Here is a 17,282-nt window from a genome sequence, read left to right on the forward strand (position 1 = left end):
TTTTTTCTTCTCAATAAATGCAAAATATATTGTCGATATATTATCGAGTATTGTTAATGGTGCAGTGACGTGAGCAGTGACTCCTGTTGTTGCTGCCAGTTTGAATCATTTCATACAGTTTTCATCTGTTATATTGCATCGTATTCTGTTTGCAGATTATTAGTTTGCACAGCAGCTGCAGATGAATGGAATGAGAAAAGTACAAGTACTTCAACATTGTACTTAAGGGTACTTAGTTTCTTTTCACCCCTGATGCTAGTTCATGGCCTGAGCCAGCAGGGGGCGCTGCTATTCTACTGTGATACCATACATGTGCTGTTCCCTCCAGGTGCACCAGGACCCTCCTCTCACCAGACCTGATCCCTGTCAGTCATCACAAAGAAACCAGGACTGAGTGATGGAGTCTGAACTGAGCAGACGTCTGTCAGAGAGGACAGAGGATGAGACGACAGGGGGGACGGACGCTGCAGCTCGTCCTGATGCTGCTGTTAAATGTTCTGGACTGAAGGACTTCACGTGGTCTTAATAAAACACCTTCTGACTGTGTGACTGTTGCACCGCTGTGTGTTTCTGGAACCACAGGGCCTGATCCCTGTAGGGGTCACCAAAGCCTCATTGAGGGTTAGCGAGGCCTTCTTCATTTGAAGGGGATTAACAAAAGGTTAAATATACTGTACGAGGCATCCAGGTAGCTCACCTGGTAGAGTGCTCCCTGTGTGGTAAAGCTACAGGGCCTGGACTCAGGTCCAGCTTGTGGCCCTTTCATGCCCGTCGCCCCCCTTTACTGTTCAGTGTTCAATAAAGAGTTATAAGTACGATGGCTGAGCACCGACACAGTCCAAGACCAGAATCAAATGTGTCAGTTAGTCTGATAATATAATATAATATAATATAATATAATATAATATAATATAATATAACATAATATGATGTAATAGAAGAGAAAAATGAAACATGTCACTCACATATATAAGCACACGTGCACGCGCGCACACTCGACCCTCAGCAAAGTAATTGAATTTTCCCCCAGCACGCTCACGCGCGCAGCCCCCGTCCCCTCCCCCGAGCGTACATGTGTGCGCGTGTCCGCCGGTGGCTCTGTGGACGCGCAGGTCCCGATCGGAGCTGCAGCACCGACAGCAGACCTGGAACATTACTGGGACGTTTGAACTCGAGCTACAGCTCGAGAACCGGACCCTGGTCGGACAGACGGTCAGCAGCGGGGCTCGGTGAGCCTCCGGTGAGCCTCCGGTGATCCGCCGTGTCGGAGCTGGACTTCTTTTCTCTCTTTCGCTCCGGTTTGTTGCTGTGGAAACATCCGCCCGCTTCTGTCTCCTCTTCTTCTTCTTCTGGTCTTCTTGTGGACATGAAGCTGCAGGAAGCGACGGACTGAAGATCTGAGCAGGTAAACAGAAGCTTCGGTAAACTTCACAGGTTCCTGACACACTGAACAAACAGGAAGGACAGACACGATCCGACCGCGACCGTTCAGAGTCCAGACCAGAGGAGACTTCAGCAGTGAAACCACCGGAGGGCCAGATCCTCAACATCAACAATCAATAATCAATATCAGTTAATGGGAGGAGTCAATAATCAATATTGGTTAATGAAAAGGTCCTACTCCAGGACCAGATCAATAACTGGAGTTATTGATAGAAGTATCAATATGCTGATCAGTTCTGAGCTCTGATGAGATCTGACGCTTCTGTATTGATTTGATTTGATTTGATTTGTTTGTTTGTTTGTTTGTTTGCTGTTTGTTTGTTTGTTTGTTTGTTTGTTTGTTCTCCTCTTTATTCTTAATGTTGCTGAAGTCCAGCAGAGAAACTCCTGCAGCCACGAAGTGAACTATAATAATAACAATAATAAGAACAATAATAATAATAATAATAATAATAATAATAATAATAATAATAATAATAATAACAATAATAATAACACACACTGCACAGTAATAATACAGTACTGTGACGTACAACATACACAGAAATAAAACCAGTGAGTCTGCTGAAGCACAACAATAACAACAGTCATATAGTGTTGTTACATAAAGTAATATGATGTAATGTAAATATAATAGTATTATAGATGTGTAATACATAGAGATGGATGTGTGAAATAGAATATAGATATAGATATAGATATAGACCTCACAGATATTCAACCCACTGTTTAATACAGAAACTATAATATCTCATTATTGTTAGTGTGTAAATCAGCATCACTTCACTCTTCATCGTAAATAATCCGTGTATAAACATGTAATAACTGCTCATGTAATGTAGCTGTAGCTTCTGGGTGATTCTCGATGGATGAAGTGCTGGAACAGTGTTAAATGTTTGTTCTGACATAACACGTGATAACAAACGCTGTCCGTTCATAAAACTACAGAGATGAAGTCATGACATCACAATGGAAACGTTATTTAATATCACAAAGTCCTGACAGGAATATTAGGACCTTCATTTAGATCACAAAGTGTGTGTGTGTGTGTGTGTGTGTGTGTGTGTGTGTGTGTGTGTGTGTGATAAAATAACCTCTAATGGCTCACTACAGAGGCAGAGGATAGTACCAGCCCAACCAGACCAGAGATGAAAGTCTGTAACTAAGGAAACAATGTGATATAAAATAAAGATGTTATTAATCAAACGTATATCAGGATGAAGTCGTCATGACGACGTTTGTGGAGTGGTGAGTTCAAAGTCAGTCCAAATATTGAAAGACATCAGCACAGACGTGTCGTCATCGCAGACTGAAAACAAGCCGAGCTTGACATCAGACCGGACGTAAACCAGGTTTAGGTGTGCATGTAACAGTATCATCTGCGTAGAACTTCATACAATAATCAGACAAACCGAACAGGAGATCATGAATAACACGCTGAAGAACATCATTACATTTAATTAACAAATCTCATGATATTACCGTTAGATTTCTATAATATTCATGTACTTTTCTTTGTATTTTGATTGGAAATCACTGTGAAGTTTGGACTAATTATTGAGGACATAGAGGAAAATTATAGGACCGTTATAGTCTACGTATTTCCTTTTCTTTAGCATTCGATGATGGACTGATCTCACTTTTAAAGACAAAATGACAACTGGCCAAAGAAAAAACTCAACAGGAATACTTCAAACATACAAATCATATCTGACACCGAATAACTTTATTATTTACTTTTAATATTTTAAAGAGTGACTCTGAATGTCCGGTCTGGGTCCGTTCAGTGATGTCACCTGACAGAAATACCCGACCCAATCACCGCTGAGCTGACCAGGGATCAGCCTGATTTCCTGTGCACAGTTTGATTTCTGATGCTGATGTGAAGTCGCTTTAAGAACAATCTTGATCTTGATTTATTATGTTATATCATGTGTAAGTCTGTGGTCCTGGTCTTGTTTGGTCTGCTGGTCCATGAAGGTTCAGTTTTCCAGCTCTCTGTCGTGTATCTCACAGCAGGTTGTGTGTTTATTTCCACTCTGTTGTGTTTTGTGTGTCGTCTGCATGTTCTTTACTCTGCTGTTTCGTAACAACATTTACGTAAGACTGAAGGCTGCAGGAGAACAATGGCTCACACACACACACACACACACACGCACACACACACACACACACACACACACAGTAACACACTAAAACACACCGTTACTCTGCTGCCAAGTGCTTCCTGAATCAGCCTCCTGTTGGTGTTTAGAGGACAAAGTTTTCATTATGTGCTCATTCATGCACATCTGCAGCGCTGACGGCTGAAACCCCCCCACAGGGGCTGAATCCAGGAGTTTGGGACCTTTGAATATATAAAATTAAACATTCAATGTTTCTGTGTGAAAAGTCCAAAGAGGACAAAAAACTACAAAATATTTCTGTATACTATAAAATTATATTGTGTACTCCTCTTCGCCACGCTGAAATCTTTCAAATCAAAGAATGAGCTTATCTCAGCACTGGGGTCATATGTAGCGCTTCATTAGCTTAGCATTAGTAGCTTGCAGCCACTAATGAAAATGAATGAAATCAAAAGAAAAAGAAAAGCTCACCACCTGGGTGCAGTTGCAGATTCGTCCTGTTCAGGGCAGGAGCTTCACCTGCTGATGCATTCAAAGACACTCCGACATCTGACAGCCGAGAGTCCATCTGAACCTCAATGGTTAAATGATTTTATATAATTCAGAGTCTGAGTCTGTAATATCTGATTGTCAGAGAGTCCTTAAACACACCAGCAGGGTGTGTGTGTGTGTGTGTGTGTGTGTGTGTGTGTGTATGTGTGTGTGTGATTTCACAGATTTAGTATTACTCTCTCCATATGACATCCATCTGTCACACTGACAGATAAACAGCCTCAGTATCATTCACAGAGGTTATCCAGAGGACAGACCCCCCCCCCCACCCCTCACTGATCTTATCAGTGTTTACAGGTTTTACAGCAGTTTTTACATCATCACAAATACTGGTCAATTAATCATTTTGAGTGGTTTGTTTTTAAATGGCAAACATTTCCAGCTTATTGACGAGCAACTGTACGACGGCTTCAGGGTTTCTGATTTATTAGTTAACTGAAAATCAATTAAAAAGCGATCAAAGTGGAGGAAATGGCAGAGTTTCAGCTCTACTTTAAATTTCAGTCAAAACATCTGTAATCTAAGCCGGGCTTTGGAACCGTGTCACCAAAAATGCATCAGGACGTTCTGCACACTGCACATGCAGCTGGTGCCCCCCCCCCCACCCCCCTTCAGTTCTCTGTTTTACTCATTGTTTATATTCACACGCTACCTGACCATTGCAGGTATATCCATGAGTTTCATATCTGTGGCCCTCTGTGGCCCCACAAACACACGAGGGGCCCATGTGGAGCTGACGGCCAACGGGTCGTGGAGGGGTCCATCATTAACACCTCAGACAGGAAACGTTCCAGAAAAGGAAAGAGTGCGTCACCAAAAGTAAAAATGGTTTAATCCAGTCGGACTGTTGAATTAATCTCTGTGTTCTGCTTTTCCCTGCAGTTCGACTGACAGGCTGTCAGGCTCCTCATCATGCTGTCCCGCCGACCACGCCCTCTACTGCTCTTCCTCTTCCTTGTGGAGTCCTCCCTCTCTGCCGATAACGCCACGGTGAGTCTTCAGGAGGTAACTCTGGCGGCCATCTTGCCTCTGACCAACACGGACTATGCGTGGGCGTGGCCTCGCGTGGCCCCGGCACTCCACCAGGCGGTGCGGCGGGTGAACTCGGACCCTTGGCTGCTGCCGGGCCTGAAGCTCCAGCTGGTTCACCGCAGCTCCGAGAACCGCGAAGGCTTCTGCTCGGACTCCATGGCGCCGCTGGTCGCGGTCGACCTCAAGCTGTCCCACGACCCCTGGGCCTTCATCGGCCCCGGCTGCGACTACTCCTCCTCACCCGTCGCCCGCTTCACCACCCATTGGGAGGTTCCCATGGTGACGGCCGGCGCCCGCGCCATCGGTTTCGAACGCTATGCAGCGGTCACCAACACCGGCCCCACCCACAAGAAGTTGGGCGAGTTCGGCATGAGGATCCAAGAGACGTTCGGCTGGCGGCAGCACGCCATGCTCATCTTCAGCGACAACAAGGACGCCAACGACGACCGGCCGTGTTACTTTGCTGTGGAGGGGCTCTACACGCTCCTCGGTAATCGCAACATCACAATCCGTGACCACGTCATAGAGGCGGACAACGTCAACTACAAGTCGGTGGTCCAGGAGATCCGTGACAACGGCAGAGGTCAGACGCTTCAACTGCTTTCACTGCCTGCTTTCATTTGACTCTTCATCTTCTCTGCTTCCTCAGCGGTCAGACGCTTCAACTGCTTTCACTGCCTGCTTTCATTTGACTCTTCATCTTCTCTGCTTCCTCAGCGGTCAGACGCTTCAACTGCTTTCACTGTCAGTGTTTCTGTTCTTCTTCCGTCGTCTTTTCACTTTTCCTTCAGTAGTGCTCCAGCAGAGGTCAGACGCTTCAGCTGCTTTCGTTTTCTCTTGTAGTTTCTCAGATTCTTTGTTTTTCTTTCCTCCCTCCCTCCATCTTTTCTTCTTTCCCTCCCCAGCTGGTCGAAGACAGCAGCTGTTTTTCTTTTCTTTCAGCTCTTCTGCCTTTCAGTCCTTCCTTTCCTCATTCTTCTTCTCCTTTCCTTTGTAACGTCCTTCCTTCTTTTCTCCTTCCTCCATTTTTTCTTTCTTTCTCTCCTTCTGCTTCTTCTCTTCGCTAAATGAGGGTTAATCATTATTTAATTTTTTGCTTCGTTAGTTTCTGACTGATGTCAGTGTGTGTGTGTGTGTGTGCACGTGTGCTGTTTTGGGGACATAAAGCTGTTTACACAGTCACATTGTGGGGACCTGCCTGCCTTATGGGGACAAAGCTGAAGTCCCATAAAGTAAATCATTAAATTTTAGTGTGAGGTCTCCAGGAAATTGATTAAAGTCTATGTAATGTTCCCAAAAGTGATGGAAACACGGCTCTGTGTGTGTGTGTGTGTGTGTGTGTGTGTGTCTGTGTGTGTGTGTGTGCGTGCGTGCGTGCGTGCGTGCGTGTGTGTGTGTGTGTGTGTGTGTGTATGTGTGTGTGTCTGTGTGTGTGTGTGTGTGTGTGTGCGTGCGTGCATGTGTGCGTGCGTGTGTGTGTGTGTGTGTATGTGTGTGTGTGTGTGTGTGTAGATAATCTGTAACTGGGTGACTCTGTGTTCGAGTCAAACTTGTCGGAACAGTTTTCTGGATTCATTCATATGAATCCTTCTCATTAAACTGACATTGAAGAGTAAAAGTAGTCATTCTGCAGAGTAATATATATCATGTTATTGGACCGCGATCTGGGTGAATACTTGATTCTGATTGGCTGCACCGTCTCCATTAATTCCTGATAATGGACAGTTATTAAGCATTTCCACCAAAGGGAGGCAGTCAAAGCCTTTGATATTCATTGCAACGCATTAACAAGCAGACGTCTAATTACAACACCTGACTTCAACACCTGAACATGTTTGGATGAACTCTGAAAACTGATGCAGCCGAACAAACAAAGAGAAACTGAAAAGAAAAGGTGAAACAGTCAACACCAGGAGAACTAAATGGAACAGAGGGTGAAAAAGATGAGCTCCACGCTCTGAACGAAGGAGCTCCGTGTTGCTGTCCAGTCCACCGAGGCGGGGAGGCGTCTGAGCGCCGGCATTAACCATCCGGTGCTGATGGTTACTGAACACCGAGCATCGTCCTTCGACCCATCTGAACACCACAGGAGGGCGACCGTAACGCACAGGCTGCAGGAAATAGACCGCCCCGTTGAACTTACTGATGCTTTGTATCACATAACGATGATCCGACATCTCATTCGCTGCTTCAGGCTGCGGCCGGCAGCACACGTGGCCGATCATCCCGAATGTTTTCTAGCTGATCTGGAGACAGTGACATGGCTGACAGCTCGCTACTCAAAAAATGTATTGCTGTTATATTTACTCTTCATCAGCCACAAGCACTGTCACTGAATCTTGTTAGCATAACGTTAGCGGGTGAACTACAAATATCTCCTGCTGACAAGTTGTATCTAAGGCTTGTCCTACTTACTGGAAAAATGAAAAGTGTTTCCATTGCATAAAAGGGTCATGATTATTCCAGGTTTTAGTCAAATCCACGGTTGTTGCCGTGGAAACTGATCTATGGCTTTAGATTTTGATTGAAGATTGTAGATCAATAAAGTCTTACTTCATCGATAAGAGTGCATCATACAAATGTGAACAGAGGACAGGAAGTAAACAGAAGCTCAGACCAGCATGTTAGCATTAGCATTAGCGCTCTGCAGCGTCGCTCAAACATTCACTGTGACTGTTTGTAGAGGAAGGAAGTCACAGCAGGAAGTCACTGATGATGTAATAGAGTAGGAAGTGTTTGGGATCATGTCTCTCAGTTACTCATTCACACACATAGAACCATGCTGTGATATCAGACACTAAGAAGTCAAATATAAACTGGGCTTAATGATTCGTTTGATCCTGCTGCTGCTTGTCTGCTTCTCCATGAACTCAGTAGTTCAGTAATTTACTTCTCATTACACACAGCCCGAACATGCAGCGAAGTAAAAAGTGCAGTACTGTCCTCTGAAGCGTAGCGGCAGGCAGCGGCCACAGGAAGGCGTCAGTTCAGTCCGGCGGCTCGGCAGGATCCGTCTTTATATTTTATATTTATGTTGCAGAGAGTAGAAAAGAGATTTGTTTCATTGTAACATCTCAGTGGAAAGTTTCTGGGTGTGATGGGAGAAACACTACTGAGCATGTGCAGAACACAGATGGATGCCAACAATGTCACGTCCAAGTCTTCCTTGTTTTCTGTCCTTTCCTCTTCTACACTTCCTGTTCTTCTTCTCTCGCTCTGTTTCCTCCAACAGGAAGAAGAATCTTCTCATCATCCCTCCCCCCAACATTCTTTCTTTCATAAAAAATCAAACCTCTGAGATCTCCTCTTCTTTTTCAGTGGTTTACCTGTGCTGCTCCTGGGACATCTTCAGGACTCTGATGGTCCAGTTCTGGAGGGAGGGGGTAGAGATGGAGCACTATGTCTTCTTCTTCATTGATCTTTTTGCTGAGGGTTTGCGGGGGCGGGACCCCGTCAGGCCGTGGTACAGAGGCGACCAGGATGACTTCGCCGCCCGTCACGCCTTCAGGGTGAGACGTTTTTATTTTCTGTTTGTTCAACCCTTCAGGAGCTTTTATTGATGTGACACCGCTGACATCATCATTGATAATAACACAGAGATCAGATCTGAGATCAGAGATCAGATCTGTCTTATTCAGACTAACAAATGGATCCAAATCAAAGTTAATATATACGAGTTTTTATTGTCTGACAACTGTTCTGTACTGTCTTCTGCAACTGTTTCACAATAAAAGCATTGTTAAGAAATGTAGGGCTTTTAATTTAAAAGGGATACAGGAAGTGTTTAGCTTGTGTGATGCAGTAACTTTAACGGGGCAATCAGGAGCGGATCAAAACGAGGCTTCGTCCTGATCAGCCCACATTTCCCAACATGCCCACGTTACTTTGTGTGTGTGTGTGTTCAGAACATGGCTGTGTGATTGGCTGGTACATTTCTACGTTGGTGAGTCAATAAAGCGTTCCCATCTCTGTCTCATTTCACGCTGTTCACCACAACATGACCAATGATATGATTTGATGTAGTGAACTAGAAACAGGCCCGCTGCCCTCTGTGGTCGAGGTCAATAAAGTCCTCCTTGATTGGTCGGTTTATTCGTTTATTTATTCAGAGGACAGACAGCCTGTCTCAGGTTTCTGTAAAGATTTGTTTTGTTTATTAAATAAACCTCTGAAGCTTTATTTTCTTTGTTGTTCTCTCCCTCTCTCTGTCTCTCTGTCTCTCTCTGTCTCTCTCTGCCTGTCTGTCTCTGTCTCTCTGTCTCTCTCTGTCTCTCTCTGCCTGTCTCTCTCTCTCTGTCTCTCTGTCTCTCTCTGCCTGTCTCTCTCTCTCTGTCTCTCTGTCTCTCTCTGTCTGTCTCTCAGAGTGTGAAGGTCCTGACCTACCTCGAGCCTCAGAATGCAGAATATCTTGATTTTGTTGAAACTCTGAAGATCGACGCGAAGAAAATGTTCAACTTCACCATCGAAGACTCTCTGGTACGGAACACACTGAGACAGTGAACCAGCCGTTCAGTCATTAAGTCCCCTGATGATCCAGAACCTGGACTCACTGTGAACCTGATGTCTGTGTGTGTCAGTATAACCTGATAGCCGGGGGCTTCCACGACGGAGTGATGATGTACGCTCAGGCCCTGAACGAGACGCTGAGCGAGCAGGGAGCGGGACCTGGACCGGGAGGAGTGCGGAGGCCCAGAGGAGACCCGGTGACCAGGAGGATGTGGAACAGGACCTTCCCAGGTGAGGACACATGTTTCTCGTGCTTCCTCCTCTTTTCTCATGCGTCTGTCGGGGAAAATATTTTGGACTCACATGGGAACATACGGCTCGGTGTTTTCGGCCAATCACAGCACAGAGCTGCATGAGAACAGTTCAGAGTGAAAATCATGTCATTCATCATGAAACCACAAAGACCGTTTTAATCCCAGGCGTCCTCAGTCCTCCTTTGCTCTCCATATTCTGCATCACTGGTTCTGAACCTCTGTGAGTTCTGGACCTTGTCCAGTTCTGTCTGTGTTCAGAATCATAAACCCAGCAAAGCTGCTGTAACGGTCTAAACGAGTATCAGATTCATCTCGCAGTGCTCATGGGGTCATGTGACTCAAAATTCAGTCTCAACTGACTGACTAGCCAATCAGAGCTTGTGGTGGTTTTCCTGTCCTGGTTGGTGGTTTGAGTCCCAGACGTCCTGTCTTCATGTTCCCAGTGTCACGGCCAGCTGGTACACATTTACACTGCAATGCTACGCTAGCACGCTAACTCCCTGCTGACATTCACTGCAGTTGTGAGAATGTGTCCATCTGTGTGTGTGTCTGGTTCCCATGGTAACCTCACAGAGCACTGAGGCTCCTGATTGGTCAGTCTGGGCTCATTAGGTAATGGACAGAGTGAAGTGATTGATTGGTGGAGCTGGAGAGAAGCTGGTTTCTCATTGGAAAGATTAAACTGAGTGCAGATGATTGCTCAGACATCAGCTGATTTCACCGATTGATTGATTGATCTTGTGTTCAGTACAGACTCTACAGACCAGAAACAGATCACACAAAGAATGAAAACGTGTTGGATTAATGTCAGCTTTCACTGATACACCTTTTTATTCTTCATAAAGTTCATAATGTTCAGTCCCGCTGTCTACAGCTGTTCTTCATGTATCCTGAGAGACAAAGCGTGGGGCAAAGCACATATTAATGTAATGGTGATGCAGAATGTGGTCTTTATATGATCAATAAATCTATATAAATGATCAGAAGCTAATTATGAATTCTGCTGGATTTACTGTCTTTAAGTTCACCTGAAACGTCTCAGATCAGATCACAGATCCGATTTACAGGAGCACACTTTTCTTATTTTATATCAGATATCATATCATATGACACTCAGTGGCTGAGTTACATTTGTAGTGAAACCAGGTATTGATAGGTTGAGGTGCTGTGTGACCGATCAGGAGCTGCAGGTCGTAGTGCTGCGTTCACAGACTATCACAGCTCTAACGTGCGGCATGTTCTCAGCCTCGGCTGAGTGAAGCTGAGCCTTGTTATTGTTTTCAGCCGAGAACAGGAAGAGACGGGAAGTCATCGCTCATCTGTCAGTGAAACTGCTGGAAACAGTTCCAGGAAAAAGCTTCTTGAACACGTGGAAGCTAAAAAAACCTGCAGCATTTTGTCGTTTTTAAACGCATCATGAGACAGTCAGGCTTCACTAAGATCAGCAGCTCATGATGATTAGTTTCTTTCCGTTGTTCCTGCAGTGTTTCATTTACCTGCCAGCATTTATTCTGGGTTGTTTTAGCCATCGAACAGCCAATCCCCCGATCTCGTCTTCTCAGGCTCCACCAATCAGATCTCATTGAACATTTAAAACCTGAACCTCGATCAGCAGCCGACTGTCGAGGCAACTTTAGATCGAAGGGACACAACGGAGTCACAAACCTTCAGTCTGATGGTTTCTGCAGTTTAAAAGCCAAACAAAGAAAGAAAAACAGACTGAGTGATGAAGACAGACGGTGATCCGTCTCCGCGTTCGTTTATTCTCCATAAAAATGTCTCCATTCATCAGCTGCGGATGTTGTTTCAAACATTAAATCAGCCGTTTGTCTGTAATTAAAGAACTTTTCTGTTGTTTTAGTTTGTGAAACAATTTAAAGCCAAACAGACGAGACGTTTCATCATGTGGAAGGAAAAACACACTGTTAGAGACAAACCAGTGAGAGGCTGAGTGGGAGGACAAACACCAGACAGGACATGGGCGTCCTGGTGGTCTTAGCTCATGGGACACAGGTTATGTGGTTGTGGTCTCAGTGTCTGGTCTGACCACCGATATTTGTTGCATGTTACCCCCGTAAAGACAGGAAGGACGGTATGAGACAGCAGAGATTAGACAAAACAGGACGGGACAGGTTACGCAAACAGGACAAAAATATAAAAGGACAGAGGGAGGCAAGGTTTGCTGCTGCTATGAAATAAAGACAAAATGTCTCCAGCACAAAAGACAAGACAGAACAGAGTAGGACAAGACAAGAAGAGAGAGCAGAGACAGCCAGGAGAGGCAAACCAAGACAAACCAAGACAAACCAAGACAAAGGGGAGACCAGATGATACAGACAAGAGGAGGAGCTCGGAGAAAGGTGATGGAAGAGAGACGAGAGAAGGCAAAGACAGACAGGACAACAAAGACAAGACAAAACTAGATGAGAAAGCCAAGAGACAGTAAGAAAGTTCAAGACAAGACAGCAGAGCAGAGACAAACATGTCAGAGAGGACAGACAAGACATGGACACAGCAGGACAGGATGAGACATAACAGAACAACAGAGACATGACAAAACAGGACAGGGACAGACAACAAAGAGAGGACAGGACGGGAGAGAGCTGGGACTGACACAAGACAAGGTGGTGGTGAGGACAAACAGGACCAATAGACAGGACGAGACCACATAAATGATAAATATGATAATATTATCATCATCGTCCTGTTGTTGTTGTTTTTGTTTTTGTTGTTGTCGTTGTTGTTTTTTGTTGTTGTCGTTTTTGTTGTCGTTGTTTTTGTTGTCATTGTTGTTGTTTTTGTTGTTGTTGTTGTTTGTGTTGTTGTTGTCATTGTTGTTGTTGTTGTTGTTTTTGTTGTCGTTGTCATTGTTGTTGTTTTTGTTGTTGTTGTTGTTTTTGTTGTCATTGTTGTTGTTGTTGTTGTTTGTGTTGTTGTTGTCATTGTTGTTGTTGTTGTTGTTTTTGTTGTCGTTGTTGTTGTCGTTGTTTTTGTTGTTTTTGTTTTTGTTGTCGTTGTTGTTGTTGTTGTTGTTGTCGTTGTCGTTGTCATTGTAGTTGTCGTTGTTGTTGTCGTTGTTGTTGTTGTTGTTGTTGTTGTTTTTTGTTGTTGTTTTTTGTTGTTGTCATTGTTGTTGTTGTTGTTGTTTTTTTTGTTGTCGTTGTCGTTGTTGTTGTTGTTGTTTGTGTTGTTGTTGTTGTTGTTGTTTTTGTTGTCGTTGTTGTTGTCGTTGTTTTTGTTGTTTTTGTTTTTGTTGTCGTTGTTGTTGTTGTTGTTGTTGTTGTTGTTGTCGTTGTCATTGTAGTTGTCGTTGTCGTTGTCGTTGTCGTTGTTGTTGTTGTTGTCATTGTCGTTGTTGTTGTTGTTTTTTGTTGTTGTTTTTTGTTGTTGTTGTCATTGTTGTTGTTGTTGTTGTTTTTGTTGTCGTTGTTGTTGTTTTTTTGTTGTTGTTTTTTGTTGTTGTTGTCATTGTTGTTGTTGTTTTTGTTGTCGTTGTCGTTGTTGTCGTTGTCGTTGTTGTTGTTGTTGTTTGTGTTGTTGTTGTCATTGTCGTTGTCGTTGTTGTTGTTGTTGTTGTCGTTGTTGTTGTTGTTCTTACTCGTACAATAAGTGTTTTTATTTTGTTGTAAATAACTTCAGCAGCAGCTGCTGGAAAACAAACAGCCACAGGAAGTGACACGATGACAGCAGGACTCAGCTGGTGACGACCCACTAATGTGATCAGACACAGTGTGTGTGTGTGTGTGTGTGTGTGTGTGCTGTGTGTGTGTGTGTGTGTGTTCTGTGTGTGTGCGTGCTGTGTGTGTGCTGTGTGTGTGTGTGTGCATGCTGTGTGTGTGCGTGCTGTGTGTGTGTGTCTGTGTGTGTGTGTGTGTGTGCTGTGTGTGTGTGTGTGTGCTGTGTGTGTATGTGCTGTGTCTGTGTGTGTGTGTGTGTGTGCTGTGTGTGTGTGTGTGTGCTGTGTGTGTATGTGTGTGTGTCTGTGTGTGTGTGTGTGTTCTGTGTGTGTGCGTGCTGTGTGTGTGCTGTGTGTGTGTGTGCATGCTGTGTGTGTGTGTGCTGTGTGTGTGTGTGTGTGTGTGCTGTGTGTGTGTGTGTGCTGTGCTGTGTTTGTGTGTGTGTGTGTGTGCGTGTGTATGTGTGTGTGTGTGTGTCTGTGTGTGTGTCTGTGTGTCTGTGTGTGTGTGTGTGTGCTGTGTCTGTGTGTCTGTGTGTGTGTGTGTGACACCTGAAGCTCCTCATTTGTCAGCTGTGACGTGATCACAGACAGTAAACGTTGAGTCTGCTCTGTTCCGTTTACTTTATCAATAAAGAAATAAAATAAAACATTTAAAAAGATCGTTGATCGAGCAGCGACACTTTATTCATCAGAGTTCATCTCTGAGTGAAGCTGAGAAAAAAAACAATCATGAATTAAATGAAATAGAGGCAGCAGATTGAGAGCCGTGTTCAGGCATGGTGGGGGGGGGGGGGTGGCCACAGAAGAGGCGTTCAGCTCGGGTTGTCATAAAACTCCCGGGGGCACACAGACTGATGAAGGAGACGTCGGTGAGCGCAGGTCACAGAGCTGCTCATTGGTCGGCAGCGGCGAGCTGAAACATCCTGTAATTCCGCTGCTCTTGCGTTTCCTCTTTCTGAAGCTTTTTTGGATCCTCGAGGTTCATTCCTGACTTCACTTCCTCTGTTCTGTTGTTTCAGTGTTCTGTGGGTCACGCTCTCGGTTCTGTTGTAATGAAGCTCAGCCTTTAACGTGTAGGAAACCTGATCCTGACAGGTCAAAGGTCACAATGAAGCGATGAGTCCAACAGGCCTCAGAACAACATCCGAGAATGAAAGTAAAACTGAACCAAAGGACGAACTGTGGAGCCACTGGAGGGTCATGTGGTGGAAAACGTGGAAATCTGAGTGAATGAATTCAAATACATTTCAAGGTTTCCAGTTTTATGCATGTGACCCTGAAATAACAACCAATCACATGTTTCAACGTGTCATCGATGATTTACACACACTTCTGCTCTCATATTGATCATCTGATTTATGGAGCTCGGATCAATTGCTTTTTCAATAACGTACTGATTGTTTCTCTACTTTGACCTTTGACCTGTGAACCAGCCACAACTACACAACACACAGAATACACAGTATACAGTAATACACAGAACACAGTCATACACAGAATGTATCTTCATCATCATCGGTGATCACTGGAAGCTGAGTGATGGTCCTCCTTCAGGGTCCTGACTGTGAGTCTCAATAGGCTGAAGAGGCCAGTTCTGGAACCACAGACTTTTTTCACAGTGTTTTAGGCTTCAGAACTCATGTTCCTGTTGTCAGTAGTCCAGGACTCTACGCCATGTAAAGATGTCGACCAGCAGCTTGGAATTTGCAAGCGGTTTCCAGTTTTCAAGTACTCTTCTCTGCAAAGTCTGCACACAGATTTGATGGTGTACCACTCTGTCAATATCTGCCCTTGAGGAGAGGTGACTTCCAAGGTGGGAGACCTGGTCCACATTTTCAAGGCTCATACTGTCATTTGTTATTGTTGGCGGGGGTGTGGACGAGTCCAGTGAAGCCTGATGGAGAACCTTCTTTTTTATGCTCATGTCTCCATCTTGAATGTTAGACCGAGGGTTCAAGGTTCTGCTACAGAAGACTGTTGCTGACACACTGTCATGAAGGAGCCACAGAATCCTAATGTACTTTTCTGCACATCCACACTTTAAAAAGATTGTCCAGAGGGCCTGGTGGTTCACAGAGTCCAATGCTTTGGGTTGATGAAGACCATGGATAGTATAGTTGTTCTTGTTCCTTGCATTTTTCTTGTAACTGTGTGGCTTGAAGACCGTGTCAGTTGAGCCTCAGGCAGGATGGAAACCGCACTGGGATTCAGGGAGGATTTCTTCAGAACCACCAACAGGCTTGATGGGCCACCCATGCCTCCTTTCATGGGACACCATGAAGGACCTCCTCCAGTGGCCCCTGATCTCATCATCCATTTTCAGGATCTTTTGTTTTTCATCAGACCAGAGGGGTTTGGGCCCATGGCAGCTGGGTCCACATGCAGCTTTAGTGGCATTGAAGCGAACCCTCGTGTCACCGATTTGTGCAAGATTATGAACTTCGTAGGATTTGTGAGTGAGCTTCCTTCTTGGGTTGGACAGTGATGTCCTTCTGCCCGGCACAAAAGTCCTTTTTTGTAAATAAAATGCTCCACTTCCTCGAATTGTCATCAAAACAATCCTGGTTTGTCCTGGACTCGACATCATCAGGGTCCTTTGGTGGCAGACTGTCACATAGTGCAGCTGGGAGGAGTCTGAAGTACTTCCAGGTTCCTGATGCTGAGGTTGGGGCGGTATTGCTTTTTCTTTCTTCTTTGGGCCAGTAGTCTGATGGTCATAGTCCAGTCCAGAATCCATCTATACTGGTTCTTGCTTTTATCAGATGTACATCTCACTGCTCGGATAATAAGGTAATCAATCAGATGTCAGTGTTTGGAACAAGGATGCATCCATGATGTTTTAAATTGTTTTCCTGTATGGAGGGTTAGGGTTAGGGTTCTGGAGGGTCTTAGTGATGATAAGATTCTTCTGCACATGTGGTCAGGAGGAGAACCCAAGTAAGGTTGATTTTTCCAAGATCCTCTTTCCCAATACTGCCACTCCCTGCTCTGTGATCAAAACCAAAGTATTGAAGACCTCCTTAAGGATGATTGTGTCTTCTCGGGATCCCTGACCGGATGCCGAAATGTTGGAGGCTTTCTTGATGTTCTCTTCTGAGTCCAGAGTTGGAGCATATGCACTAACAACAGCGGCCATCTGGTTGTTATCCAGCTTTAGCTGTGCTTCATTAGGCTTGCGTTGATGTCCTGGGGCCATTCAGTCAGCTGGCCGACCAGCTCGTTTCCGATGGTGACGCCAACCCTACGTATCCGGTGCGCCAGCAGGCGTTCCGTTCCAGAAGAAGGTGTGTCTTTTCTTTTCTCTCAACTGTCGTTCTGCCAGTCTGGTCTCAGATAGGGCTGCATCGTTGATGTTAAACCTGCCCGGTTCTCATATATCTTTGTTTCTGACTGCATAGAGGAGACACCCCCCCCCCCCCCCCCCCCCCCCCCCCCCCCACTCCCCACCCCCTCCTGGGGTGAGCAGTGTGGTCCCTGAGAAGGCTGCTCAGTCATTAGTCTCCTCCTCAATCTGAGAATCCAGCAACTCAACTTCACCCAGCGTGACTGGGGGCTTCCAGACCTCTTGGTCCTGCTCCGTTGCCACTTGCTGGGGCCCACAGGGCTTGAGATCGGGAAGTGCAGTGAGGGTTTCCCCCCAGAGGTGGATGCCTCTTTACCTCGACAGAATATACTAACAGCGTGAAGCAG

At 45.1% G+C, this 17,282-nt stretch overlaps 1 protein-coding gene across 1 annotated transcript in view; it reads left to right on the forward strand.

Annotated features, from left to right (window-relative positions):
- The first annotated feature begins 1,131 nt into the window (after positions 1–1,131).
- Positions 1,132–17,282, forward strand: part of npr1a (natriuretic peptide receptor 1a) — a 36,205-nt gene continuing 20,054 nt past the window's right edge. Inside the window, exons 1-5 of the mRNA XM_041954740.1 lie at positions 1,132–1,405; positions 5,004–5,736; positions 8,472–8,662; positions 9,516–9,629; positions 9,731–9,890. Of these exons, the coding sequence (XP_041810674.1) occupies positions 5,034–5,736; positions 8,472–8,662; positions 9,516–9,629; positions 9,731–9,890 (1,168 nt within the window). The 5' untranslated portion in view covers positions 1,132–1,405; positions 5,004–5,033. The remainder of the gene's footprint in view (positions 1,406–5,003; positions 5,737–8,471; positions 8,663–9,515; positions 9,630–9,730; positions 9,891–17,282) is intronic.

Source organism: Chelmon rostratus, chromosome 16, assembly GCF_017976325.1.
Source record: "Chelmon rostratus isolate fCheRos1 chromosome 16, fCheRos1.pri, whole genome shotgun sequence".
Taxonomy (NCBI): Eukaryota; Metazoa; Chordata; class Actinopteri; order Chaetodontiformes; family Chaetodontidae; genus Chelmon; species Chelmon rostratus.